Source organism: Embiotoca jacksoni, unplaced genomic scaffold, assembly GCF_022577435.1.
Source record: "Embiotoca jacksoni isolate LCO1_2020_lvr unplaced genomic scaffold, fEmbJac1.0.p SCAF_7, whole genome shotgun sequence".
Taxonomy (NCBI): domain Eukaryota; kingdom Metazoa; phylum Chordata; class Actinopteri; family Embiotocidae; genus Embiotoca; species Embiotoca jacksoni.
Window position 1 is genome coordinate 12399874 of NW_027185425.1, and position 13685 is coordinate 12413558.

Sequence of the window (13685 nt, forward strand, 5' to 3'; positions counted from 1 at the left end):
CCACCAACATGATGCTCATTCATTCCTAATACTAAAAATGCATTTATTTGAATAAAAATCTTTGCGATTATAACTTTAAGAACTAATTATAAGGCAGCTGCATCATAATAGTTTTTACCTTTTGGTGCGACCCTATATTTTATATTTCAGAGGGAAATATTGTACTTTTGATTCTAGTTACAATACAATCTATCATAAATTTTTACAACTTTACCTGTTTATCCTTTGCAGGGTTGTGGTAGCTTGAAGTGAATCGCAGCTCACTATAAACTCTGTGGTAGACTGGTGACACTCCCACACAGAAAGATGTCAGCTGGTCGTCAGGTTTTTACTAAAAGCTTCGACCTGTGGCAGCCTAGATTTGATATTTCTCAAATTTCCTCACGTTTTCTTATTGCCTCTGCTTCTTCCCCCTCATCCTTTACAAAATCTTCTCTGTGTTATCTTTCACTGGGATTATCTTTCTCCACAGAAACGTGTAAACACCATTGACATGTTATCATTTTTTTTTTATGTTCAGCTATGGAAAACAATCAACGTATGTGTAGTGCGTATGTACCAAAATATATTTGGAGTTATGTTTCTGTCCACCTGACTTGCATACAATTCAAGACCAATATTTTTGCCTCTTTTAGCTTAGTTTTGGCTCTCTACCATCTCCTGGAGGACAAGTCTGCTTTTAATGCTGTAGTTTTATTCGCCAACTACTGTAGTCGCTAACTGAGTTTCTTTGCTGCTAAGTGCTGAGCAGGTAGTGAACAGTGGCTTTTTTTTTTTTTTTTTTTTTTTTTTTTTTAAGCTTTCTTGCTGCAAACACCTGCCTGCTGCTACAGGGAATACTGTTAGGAAAGCAGTGAGTAAAATGTCCAACTAATAGCAGAACAACGGGATGATACTCACTGCAAAACTCTATAAAGCTGTATAAAGGAGAGCAGATAAATCCTCTGTAGGTTTATCATGACAGCAGCCACTGTAACATTGTCCTTTGGTACTTTATTTTGAAAATCTTTTAGCTGTTTCATTTATTATATATTTATTTCTAAACCCAATCAGGAAGCATTTCTGCTACTAAAGCCACACGAATAACACCTGTGTTTACTGATTTTAAACATGTTTCTGGTTCAGAGACCTTTTTAACACCACATAATTAAATTCAACACCTGTTCACTGACATATTGGCCCAAATATGACTGTGGTTTTTTTTTTTTTATTTTTTTTTTTTTCATCTCTGTCAGCATTGCCACTGCTTGATTTATAACTTTGGGTTTTCTTATGTTTCTCCTGCCCTGTGTTTCTGAGCTCTTCATTTCTCTCTGGATTTGATGTTTTCCACTTCTTCTAAAATAGAGAATAAACAAAGAAATGATTGAAATACTTAAAAACACAATAGAAAGAAAAAAGGAAAATCACTAGATTTAGAATATAAAATTAGCTATTAAAGACACGGTTAAAATCCATCCAAAATTAGCAGATTAGCTGTTTGAGTATGAATAATCTGGTTTGGTCGTTATATGATTTAAAAAGCAAAATAAAGGGAGTTGCATGTTGGTAACTGAAGGATTTATGCATCCTAGCTTTGTTACTGCACACCTCAGCAGAAGAGTGAAGTCTTTGAGTGCACCATGAAGCTATAGTGAGGTAAGTTTGGGTTTGACCTTGATTTCCAAAATGTATGATATATAACTTTACATTTATTTGACAAGTAATATACTTAAGTACAATTTACATTTTTTACATTTTATGCTGCTTTATACTTGTATGCAGTTACTTTTAGTTCACTTTACAATTTGACCCAAACACAGAGCAAATGGCCATCCTGTGATAAAAAAGCATAGTATAAACATTTAAAGATCACACAGTATATCAAAATTAGTTTTAACCAGCGAGAAATTTCAATTTGCATTGATAGATAAATAATAACTGTCTGAAAGTGGTCATTCTGCATAATCAGTACTTCTATTTTAGACACTTCAATGCACTTTAATTGTACAGTTTTAGTAATATATCATGTAAAACCTGTGAATATTTCTTCCACAGTGGTCAGAGAGCTGTCGGCAGACTTGGACCTGCTACGACTGTTTATGTGCATTTGGGTCTTTCTATACATCAGGGGACAGAGGGCCACTATCTCTACAGCTGAGCGACAACTCCCCGTCAGCCTTCAAAGAGTCACGACTTATCACCCCTGGCAAGCATGTCAAAAACAAAGTGCACCCACCCACCCTCACGTACACACATTCTTCTGTAACGGTTAACTTAAAGATGCTTCAGACTGACATGACACCTGAACGTGAGGGAGTCTTTGTGAGTGCTTATGACTGTTGTCATCATGTGTTATTTGGTCAATGAGGTCGCTTGTAATTCAAAGCTGATGAAACTACTGTCTAACCCTAATCTTTAGTGTCATGAATATTATCCTTGACCTCTGCTACAGCTGTACAAATTAGGATTGATAGGTAAGGGTCATGCGTCCATGACAGGTTGTCCTCGTTAATGCCAGGTTGTCATTGCATTAAAAGTGACATAATTGAAAGAGTGAAACTTAATGATATTCATAAAGACTAATTAAGTTGACATGTCAGCCTTTTTCACACCACTTCAGGTTCAGACAGGTTCAGTCTTACCCAGTCTTCTTCAGAATATGACCTTGACATAAACGGATTCCCCCCCCCCCCCATTTCAGAACTGAAATATATTTTCCAAATGAGGTTTTTGATACTTTGCCTCTCTTTGAACTGCACAGGTAATGGTCCTGCTTTGACAGGATGTGGTGGAAATCACACCCTCTAACAAACCATCCAGCACCTTGCTGCAAAATGGTTTCAATGAACAGACGTTCGCAGACATTTCCACTCGAAATGTACCGTTTAAAAAAAACCGAAAACATTAAGCGGGCAAGTCTGCTCATGTCCTGAAAACACACACACACACACACACACACACACACACACACACACACACACACAAACAAACAAATACCAGTCAGTCCACATGATCATAATTAAGTCCAGGGAGAGTGGGAGGAGGAAGCAATCTTTAACCTCCGCTGTCTGTGAGGTTGGTAACTCAGTCAGTCCCTCTCCCAACACTGAAGTACACCTCTGACCGACCAGTGCTGCTTGACAGTGATTCGCCTCTCTATTCCCGTCGCTCTGCAGACCGCATAAAAAAGGTGTTTGCAATCAAATTGCGGGCGACATATCACTGTTAAACCCAGAGCACTAGTTTTTGTCCGCGTCTGGATATTTCGCTCCGCTTTTACGCATGGCATCAGCGGTGACATTCCTGGAGTGACAGCTGGACGCGCAGCAACTTTGGTGGTGCGAGGCAACGTCAACTTGTAGACTCTTTTACGCTAATTTAAGGTGAGCAGTTAATTAATTTATCTATAAGAGAGTCATTTATCTGTGTTTCTGGGAGACAGCAAATCAGTAAAATGCCTCTGGTGTCCGTAAAGTTACCCGAGCTAATGAGCGTGGTGGGTGTGTTATTATTCAGTGGTCAGGACGTTATTTTTTTTTTTTTGACGTTTATGAAGATTTGACACAAGGAATAATATAGCTAACAAACTTTTAAAGTACAACATTATCTATCACATTTTATTTTAACATCTCAGTATATTGGCACGTTTACTGAAGTACTAAAGTAAAAGATCTATTCCACCTTTGAAATTATGTTTATAATCCAAGTCATGCGTATGCGGGTCCTGCGCAGTTGATCTCACGCAGCCAGGCGGGTCCAAGTGGGCTGCCGAGAAATACACACGCGCACTAGCACACGTGTGTGTTTGCGTGCGTGTGGAAATATGGAAAATTTCTATTGCAAATGTTTATATTGACAAAGGGACATTGATGTGTCTAAAATGCTTCAAGACAGTATAAAACTGATGAATTTATTTTTTTTATTGGTAAACATTGTTAATACTTTTATTAAAGTATTGGTTATGTGCTGATTATTTGTTTTCTAGCAACTGAAGTTATAGGCTATTTCTTTCAAACCCAAACACAGACTACTACCCATGAGTTTACATGGGCCAAACCTATAGAGAATTGTTATTGTAGGTCACCTTAACCATGTGTATGTCTGGTAAATAACTTTTCTCACATGTTGAATAGTTATAACTCTTTTTTTCCCCCTCCTTGTTTCCTTGGTTCTGATCACACTAAACAAAAGAGACAATCAACATTTACAAACAGTAGATTTGAGCTTTCGGTATTCAAATTTGGGGTTAGAGAAAGGTAACCATGTAACATTACAACAACTCCTTAATAATTTACCCGAATGACTCAACACACTGAAACCATGTCAAGTCTTGGGGAATTTGTCTCCTCGTTACGTACGGGAAGAGGATGGTCTGGATTTAATTCGGAGATGTTTCAGAGGTCTGAGCTCTCTCCGGTTTCACTTTTTTTCACCCGAACTGGTTTCTTTAGCTGTCCACCAGCCAACGTTCTGTACTTCTGTTTAACTCAAACATTCCTCCAAACCTCCAATGATACAGCTCCAACTCTCTGCTGCTCTTTTTTTCTTCCTCCAGTCATCACAAATCCCCCTCACGCCTGATTACTTTAAATATTTAAGCTATGAAAGCTGAGCCTGCAGAATTAGTCAACCAGAGTGAGTGTTTGTTTGCATGTTTGTGTTCACACTAATATCGTAACATGCAGGGGACTTCCTCCATGCCTAGTGAGTCACTGAATACGGTACGCATGGCACAGAAAACTTTAGGGTTACCTGCGACACACAAACACACACATGGAGCCTGTTTAGCGTTATTGGCACCTCTCAGTCTTATGTAAGCTTTACAGAGAGGGGAAAACTGGGGAGAATACCAACTGGAAATCACCCTTAGTGGTTCAGTAAGCACATCAGGTTTCTCGTCTTTCCTCTCAGTGCCTTCCAGTCGACAAAATAAGCTCAAATTAAAGCCTCAACAGTCTGTCTCTTCCAGCTGTCTGCCGTCCTCGTCCGCTGAGGCCATGTTTTCCAAGGCCACTGCCAACTTCGTCCGTCAGATTGACCCCGAAGGAAGCCTCATCCACGTGACCCGGGTAAATGACTCGCACAAACTGGTTCCCATGGCACTCGTCGTCAAGCGCAACCGCATCTGGATCTGGCAGAGACCCAAGTACCAACCGACAGATTTCACCCTCAGCGACTTGTTGCTGGGTGACAAGGTGCTCAGACCTGGTATGTAGGTGTACACATGCAGAAAAAAAACAGTCTGTAAATTTTATTTTTCAAATTTGTGAGTTTATATGAATATATAATCTAATTTCTAAGGTAGCTAAGGTTTTGTGAGATACATTTTTCACAAATTAGACATGTTTTCTGTGCATAAAGAACTTCTAACACACATCCATGTTTTGGGTTACACCATATGTTCATTCAGAAGTGTCTGAGACAGAATTCCTGACCTACAAGGGGACATTTGGAGACGAACTCTCCGGGAAGCTGGAGACCGAAGCTGGCCCTCTCAGTGCCACGCTGGAGGGGCGGGGCTCTTTCAAACTCAAATCATCTTTTGGCCAGCTGAAGAAAGAGGAACTAGAAGTGAAGAAGCTGTTACATGACTCCAGAAACAGGTGTTAAATAATTCCTGTTTCTACTGTTTGCAGCTTGTTAGCAGTAGGTGACGAGGAGGATGACTTCACTGTTGATGCCATGAACACTAAACACAACATCCAGAGTTTCATTTTACACTATACTGGGTCAGATCATGTGTCTTGTGATCGGCTGTCTGTTTCAAAGCATTACGACTAGCTTCTCTTGTCATCAGATTAATGGACATGCAGCATGTGCTGGTGCAGCAGCTGGAGAAGCGGGTGGAGGTGTTGGCAGTGGTGAAGGAGAGGATCTTCACCATCAATTCCTGCTCCATCGCACAGAAAAAGAAGGAGCAGTTTAGCTTTCAGGGGGTGATCGGGCTGCTGGGCATGCTGGGGCACTCTGTTAAGGTGGGTGTGGTTGAAGTGTCTTTTTTTAAAAAGAAATGGATTCTAAGATGCCATGCTGATCAGATATATCTGTTCTTGTGATATATCCCATTTTCAACTCCCCAGTAATGGAACCTACGTGTGTGTGTGTGTACATGTATTCTCAGGTGTGTGTGAACGACAGCAACAACATTGAGGTGGACAGTGATGTTTCCTTGGAGATCCCCTCTGGTACAGTTATTGCATACAGCATCTTGGAACTGGAGATAAAAAAAAATGGACTTTATAGTGAGTGTATGTGTGTGTGTTGTAAACAAAATGTCTAGAGAGAATCAATTCTTCATTTTGGTTTGTCCTCACTGACCATGTATACAACTAAATCCAAGAAACAGGGCTATGTTGGAACTTTTCACCTCAATTGTGGTTGGGTTTCCCCTTTTCGTGCTGTGGGCAAATTTTAAATGACTAATCTTCATGATTTTCATTTAAAGTCCATCTCCTGGCATATTTAGCTCTGTGATGTATGAAACTCTGGCTGCCCGAATCCGTGTTTTTAAAGTCAAACTGTCACTGCTGTTGCAGCTGCCATATACTCAATTTATATGAGCCAGCTTCAATTTATGTTATCTTTCATTTCATCTCTCATTTACTGTCTGCTGTGTGTCAGACAGAGAGGAGAGGCAGCAGCACAACAAGAAATCGCACCAAAACATTAGAGAGAACAGTTTTTTCCATGTTTATTTGGCACTGTGAAAATACACTAAAGCGCTGTGCCTAAGTCTTATGGTAAGGTATTACTATTGCATGGAATATAATATAATATAAGGATGGTTATGCAAACATCTGTACTTAGTACAATCGTAAGCAATTATATCTTTTTTTCACCAGTGGAATGTTAGCTGTAGTCGTATGTGATGTGTATTTGCTGCACTGTGTGTTTATCTATGATGTTGTGTGTATTTCCAGATATCTGCCTACAGCCTGGTTCAATAGGAGGCTTTGAGGAAGAGTCGGCCCTAAATGACTGCCCATCCGATGATTCCTTAAATACAGTAGACGGCAAGAGCAACGGGCAGAAGGTTCCAGAGGAAGTACCTTCGAGTGCACTCGAAAATGGTTTGTGTCTATTCATTCATACATTTGTCCATTTAGTCATTAATGGGAAAAAACTGAGAGTTATTTAGCTGTCATGAGTGAAACACATTTGTGAGATGATAAAACTGAAGAAGGTTCCCTTTTCTCCCAAAGAGCAGTGTGAATTCAGTGAATTGTTGCATCCAAGTAGTAACAAAAACTAGGTTAGGTTAGGTAGTTAGGTAGTTACTTTATTAATCCCCAAGGGGAAATTTTTTCGCTACAGCAGCATACAGAAGCAATAAGATAATAATAGAACAATAGAAAAAGCAATAAAATAGCAGTAAAATAGCAGTAGAAAAATATAAAATATAAATATACAATATAAAATGCACAGTATATCTATATATATTATATACAAACAACCAAGAAACACAGTCAACAGTGTTATTGTTGTGTGATGGATTTTGCCAGAGGTGAGTTATTGTACAGTCTTATTGCAGTGGGCAGGAATGATCTCCTGTATCTGTCCTTGTGACAGCGGAGCTGGAGGAGTCTTTCGGAGAAAGTGCTCCGCTGTCCCTGCAGCAGGTGGTGGAGAGGGTGGTCAGGATTATCCAATATGGATAATAGTTTGTTCAAAACTAGGACTAAAACTAACTGTAGTACTAATTTATATGGAGTTATGACGATACAAAGGTATAGCAGTCAGTTGGATATGTCTGTCATCAACAAAACAGCAGTATCTCCTGGTTTCTCGCAGCATCACAGGAGATGGACCTGTCTCCTCTGGCAGAGCTCCCTCAGTCAAATCGACGTGCCTTCATGAAGAGGCTCCAAGAGACCCTGAGGGACCGACCTGCTCTGTCATATCTGCAGCGTGTGGTGAGTGACACTGCAGCCCGACCCATACATCAATACACCAGATGTATGTGGTGGTCACTTGTCAGCCTGTGAAAACAGGCCATCTCTGGTTTTTGGCTCATCTTTAAAGGGGACATGCGGATAATTGTGTAACAATTCCTCCAATAGAAACAGTCTCCTAAAACCACTGTGTATTTCTTTTAAATTGAGTACATTGATGCAAAGATATGTCATGCTTCAATGTTAGTTTAACACTATATATTTTTTTTTTTCTATTTCCCTTCTCATCTGTCCTCTCTGTCTGTTAGCTGGAGGAGTTGTGTGATGGCAAAACACTCAGGGAAGAAGAGCAATCAGTGTCAGCCATCCTGGACCAAACAGACTCAGACAGTCACACTGAAAACAGCCAGGGTGGGATCCCTGCTTACCTTGCTGCAGCTCACCTGTTGGTCAGCGCCATGGATGGTGAGAAGAAGCTCCACATCAAAACATTTTCCCCGCTGTGCTCTCAGTAACACACAGTTGTGTTCTAGAAATAGTTTTTATGCCACTGCGACTGTCAGAGGAGGCATCGTGTTTTTTTTGTGTTTTTTTTTAGATTGCTCCAATTTTGTCAATGCAATATCTCAGTAAGGCCTTGTGGGAATTTTTATTTTTTTATTTGGCACAAGTGTTCACTTGGACTCAAAGATGAACTGATTAGATTTTGGGGGGAAAACGTCAACCATCCCTGCAACCTCACTCAACACATTTTTGGCCATAACTCCAGAATTCATGCACTAATTATGAGAACATTTCCAAACAAATGCTTAACACGATAAAATGATGAAGTGATAATATTTTATATCCAAAGGGTCATAGGTCAAGTTTACTCTGACATCACAATGTTTCTGTCCACTATACAGCACCATAGCTCAGGAACAGAAGGGGAGATTGTGACCATATTTCACATTTGGTCAGATACTGAATTGGTGACGTTAGTCTTGTCCACCCTGAACCACTGGTGATTGTATAGATCTTTTGTGCTGTCAGGTTAAAGATGTGTGTGAAGCATCCACATTTTAGAATTTGTAGCTACTTTGCAGCAACATCCATATTTAAAGCATCTTCTCTTGTCATGGCTACAGCTTTGTTCTCTGTCAGAATCAGCTTTTTTGGCCAAATTCCTCCTCCACTGGCTGGTGGATAGTCGTTCGTCGTTCTTCTCCTTACGTAAAGTGATTTGCCTTTTTGGAGGCTTTATCATATTCAAAAACTCATGAAAGTGGATTCACACATTTGTCTCCCGGCGAAAAATTTCATATTCCAGTGGAGTCGCGAGTGGGCGCGGCCAAACGGCTCGAGAGCGCCCCCTACAGAGATGCCCCGGCGGCCATATTTACCTAAATTCACGAAATCCGGTGGACACGTGTATCACACCTGGACGCACAAAAAAGTGACATTGCACCATTACGTCAACTCGACAGGAAGTCCACCATTTTAAATTTAGTCGCCATTTTGGGCGATTCTGACACGTTGTACTTTGTCGAACTCCTCCGAGGGATTTTGTCCGACCGACTTGAATTTAGATTCTATGGATAGAAAACATGTTTGGGATTAAAAATTGTATAAATAATTCGTTTTCGTCGATGTGTGTGCCCGTGAGAGGCGGCCATTTTGAGCATCTCACCATGAAACTGCGAGTTGCTTTAAATCTTATGTACATGGACCGACCTTCTCCAAACATCACAGGTATGATAACAGCCCCGCCCTGAAGACACCTGTGGGGTAATATTCGCTCATAGTCATAGCGCCCCCTGTTGGCCACCGGAAATGACACTTTTCATACTTTCACATTCTACGTCGAGCTGGTTGATCACATGAACCTAAAGTCGGGCCACAATAACCTGAACATGTAGTTGATGATATATTGAGACATTCGTTCGACTTTGTCAATGGGCGTCGCCGTGACGATGCGGCAAAGTTTGATGTCTCGCCGTGACACAGGAAGTTGATGTTTAAGGTCAAAGGATGGTTGACACCTCATGAAACGTGTGACATACATCCGGCTTGGTGAGACAATACATCGGATGTGTTTTGCGAGTGGGCGTGGCCAAACGGCTCGCCAGCGCCCCTTGCTGGAGACAGAAAATGAGACAAAAATAGCAACTTTAAGCGGGTATACGCGGTCCCTCAAGCGCTGCGTGTCGGGGAGACGGCTTCGGGGAGGCGGCGCGTTGGAGTGCGAGGGCCCATACATCACTGCTTGCAGTTTTAATTTGTATTCTGTTTGTCGTTTTTACAGAGTTGCCAGATGAAACTCTGAGTCTTCTGAGCGAGAGCCGTCCTGACTTTCTAGAGGCCTTTGACATCCTGGTTAGTGAACTTGTTTCATTTATCATACAACTGTACATCATTGCATTGATTGTTGTCATACATGTGTGGAAAATTACAGTTGACTTATTTCTCTGATTCTGTCAGGGTAAAATTATTAAAATAATACAATTTTGTGTCAAACGAAGGTCAAATAATCACTTTTGCCTTGTCTGGTTTTTTTATTTTTTTAACTTGTTGTGAAGACTGAAACCACTCTCACATCTGTACATTATTATGAAAATACAGGTCACAAAACCCAAGTACCAGATTCTCTGAAGCTATATCTCACGTATGCAATTCTTATTAAAAATAAAACTTCAAGTCTGTAACTTCAGTGAGGCTAACTATGCTAAGCTAAACTCAACAAGCTGACAAATATAGCTCCATATTTAATGCAAATACATGAGTTTATAATATATGATCATATATTTCAAAATAGGAGGCTTTTTCCTTTAAGAAAAGTAAGATTTAAATCTTAAACCATGACTTTACAACACCTGTATTTATCTGTCCATCTATCTCCCCAGATGTGCAGGTTGAAGGAGAGCATTGAGCCTCTATTCCTGCGGTCTCTTCCCGTCCTGCTGCAGGACAACCAGGCCTTCCAACTGGCAGAACAGCTGCTGAGCTCCACCAAAGTGACTCTGGGGAGAGACACCGAGCGGCTGTGGCTGGAGACAGGAAGTAATGCCCGAGTTCTTCCGCTGGTCCTCTGTCTCAGCGTACATGGGCTCTCCTTGTTGTGCAGTGGACTGAAGTAATCGTGTTGTCTGCATGTGTACTTTTTTTTTTTTTTAATTTTTTTTTTTTTTTATGGATTGTCTCCTCACCTTTTCTTTCTTTATTGTCTAAAAATTTACTGAGTATAAGCTTTCTATAGTTTATTGCAAGACATCTTTATGTATTTAGTATTTTTGCTTTTTAAAATATTGTTTGTTTGTTACGGAACATTTGAGAGTATTTTAATATTATTTTTCCAATATATATTTTTATTATTTAAAGCAAGCACTTAATATTTTTGTGTAAAAAAAAAAAAGAAAAAAAAGAAGAAGATATATACAGTGTTTCAGTAAGTTGTGGGAGGAGTTGTGATACTGTGGTGCAGCTCTGATGTGTCCTTTTATTGTTTGAAAAGCTCCAAGGAGTTTGGTACTCGATCAGGCACCTTACATGAATCTATCCTACAAATTATAATTGTTTGGTAGTTTTATTTCTTAAAGTTTAGCTCACAGTAATAATTTGTTTCAGTTATCTCTGAATACAATCAATGAGAGAATTCAGTGACCCTGGATCATTGAAATAACGTAATGATCAAGCTAAAAGCTGCTCCGATTTCTCAGATTTTTTTTTGTACATTTCAATGATTTTAGTAACATTATTCCCAATGGTTCACAAATAATAACCTGTATATGTTTACAGGGTATGCAGAAAACTGTTACACGCCAATTCTTGCCAGGATTTCTATTCTAAATGACGCTGCATTGTATTGCTATTTGCAGTTAAACTCGTGTTTTTACTTATCAAGATGCATGCAACATTCCTTGGAATACTCGTATTGTGTTAAAATGCAGTATTGATGTTTGCTATTCAGATTATGTGTATTTGTACTTGAGCGACAGGTTTCATGAAGTTCCTGACACTTTCTATATTTATTGTTGTTTGAAAAAGACACTTTATCTGGTATTTATACATTTGAAAAATCTTTGCATGTATGCCTCTGTCATCCCTCTACCAAAGTTGATCTCTTTTATCTTACTGAAAACATAAAGCTTTTTTTTTTTTTTGAAAGATTATGACGCGAAACTTTTATTGTATTTTTGTTGAAAATCTTAAAGATTTTTTAAAATCCCAAACAGCATCCGTCTTACATCGTCAACATAATCATGATCATGAATATGTGATGTTGGGTGCAGCGGGTGTTGTGTAGTAGCTGTCAGACTAATTAATCAGGCGTGTAAACCGAGATGAGTGGGGTGATGCTGCCTGAGGGAAGAAGCTTTAGGCAGAAACCTGCTGTAGTCCTATTTTTACAACACTTCAGTGATCTCAGTGCTTCTTTCACTTTGCTGTAAATTCATTGAATTTTCTAAAAAATGCTTGTCAGGCCTAGTTTTTGCTGTTTTAAAAAAAAAATAATACTTTTAATTTAAGTTTTTTTTTTACCAGACTTCAGAGCCGTGTAGAAAGGTGTATTTACCGTACTTTATGATCTTTCATTCATTGCACACCTGCACAGGTGTTTTCACTGACACTGGATTAGACCTTTTCTCTGTGTTCACAGACCATTAATAATCCAAATCTCTCAAACTATTTGCTGCACCTGCAAGGGTGGGACAAATTACACCGTTGACTGTTATTATTAGGGCCCGAGCACCGAGCGTCGGTGCGAAAGCCCTATTGTATTTCGTAAAAATGTTCTTCTTCTTCTCCTTGCGTAAAGTGATTTGCCTTTTTGGAGGCTTTATCATATTCAAAAACTCATGAAAGTGGATTCACACATTTGTCTCCCGGCGAAAAATTTCATATTCCAGTGGAGTCGCGAGTGGGCGTGGCCAAACGGCTCGAGAGCGCCCCCTACAGAGATGCCCCCGGCGGCCACATTTACATAAATTCACGAAATCCGGTGGACACGTGTATCACACCTGGACGCACAAAAAAGTTACATTGCACCGTTACGTCAACTCGACAGGAAGTCCACCATTTTAAATTTAGTCGCCATTTTTGTCGAACTCCTCCGAGGGATTTTGTCCGACCGACTTGAATTTAGGTTCTATGGATAGAAAACATGTTTGGGATTAAATTTTTTATAAATAATTCGTTTTCATCGATACGTGTGCCCGTAGTGTGGTGGCCATTTTGAGCGTCTCGCCATGAAACTATAAGTTGCTTTAAATCTTATGTACATGGACCGACCTTCTCCAAACATCACAGGTATGATAACAGCCCCGCCCTGAAGACCCCTGTGGGGTAATATTCGCTCATAGTCATAGCGCCCCCTGTTGGCCACTGGAAATGACACTTTTCATACTTTCACATTCTTCATCCAGCTGGTTGATCACATGAATGTAAAGTCGGGCCACAATAACCTAAACATGTAGTTGATGATATATTGAGACATTCGTTCGACTTTGTCAATGGGCGTCGCCGTGACGATGCGGCAAAGTTTGATGTCTCGCCGTGACACAGGAAGTTGATGTTTAAGGTCAAAGGATGGTTGACACCTCATGAAACGTGTGACATACATCCGGCTTGGTGAGACCATACATCTGATGTGTTTCACGAGTGGTGTGCGATTCTGTGCTAGGTTATGTTTACAATAATACAACATATATGTATGCCATATCATATTACTTATATATAGGTCATATTATCAACTATTAATCCTAAGGGGTAGACGAAAGGCTGTGTTTGTGAATGAAGGTGTCAGACTCTACACCTTCATTCACAAACACAGCC

The 13685-nt window shown here is 39.9% G+C and overlaps 1 protein-coding gene across 1 annotated transcript; it reads left to right on the plus strand.

The window, feature by feature from the left end:
• Positions 1-3099: 3099 nt before the first annotated feature.
• On the plus strand, positions 3100-12075 carry LOC138214540 (gasdermin-E-like). Its single transcript, XM_069176247.1, has 10 exons — positions 3100-3365; positions 4938-5190; positions 5393-5585; positions 5780-5957; positions 6104-6224; positions 6903-7052; positions 7774-7895; positions 8183-8339; positions 10159-10229; positions 10757-12075. Exons 2-10 carry the CDS (start codon positions 4980-4982, stop codon positions 10988-10990), a joined length of 1437 nt encoding a protein of 478 aa, XP_069032348.1. The 5' UTR covers positions 3100-3365; positions 4938-4979; the 3' UTR covers positions 10991-12075.
• Positions 12076-13685: the final 1610 nt, after the last annotated feature.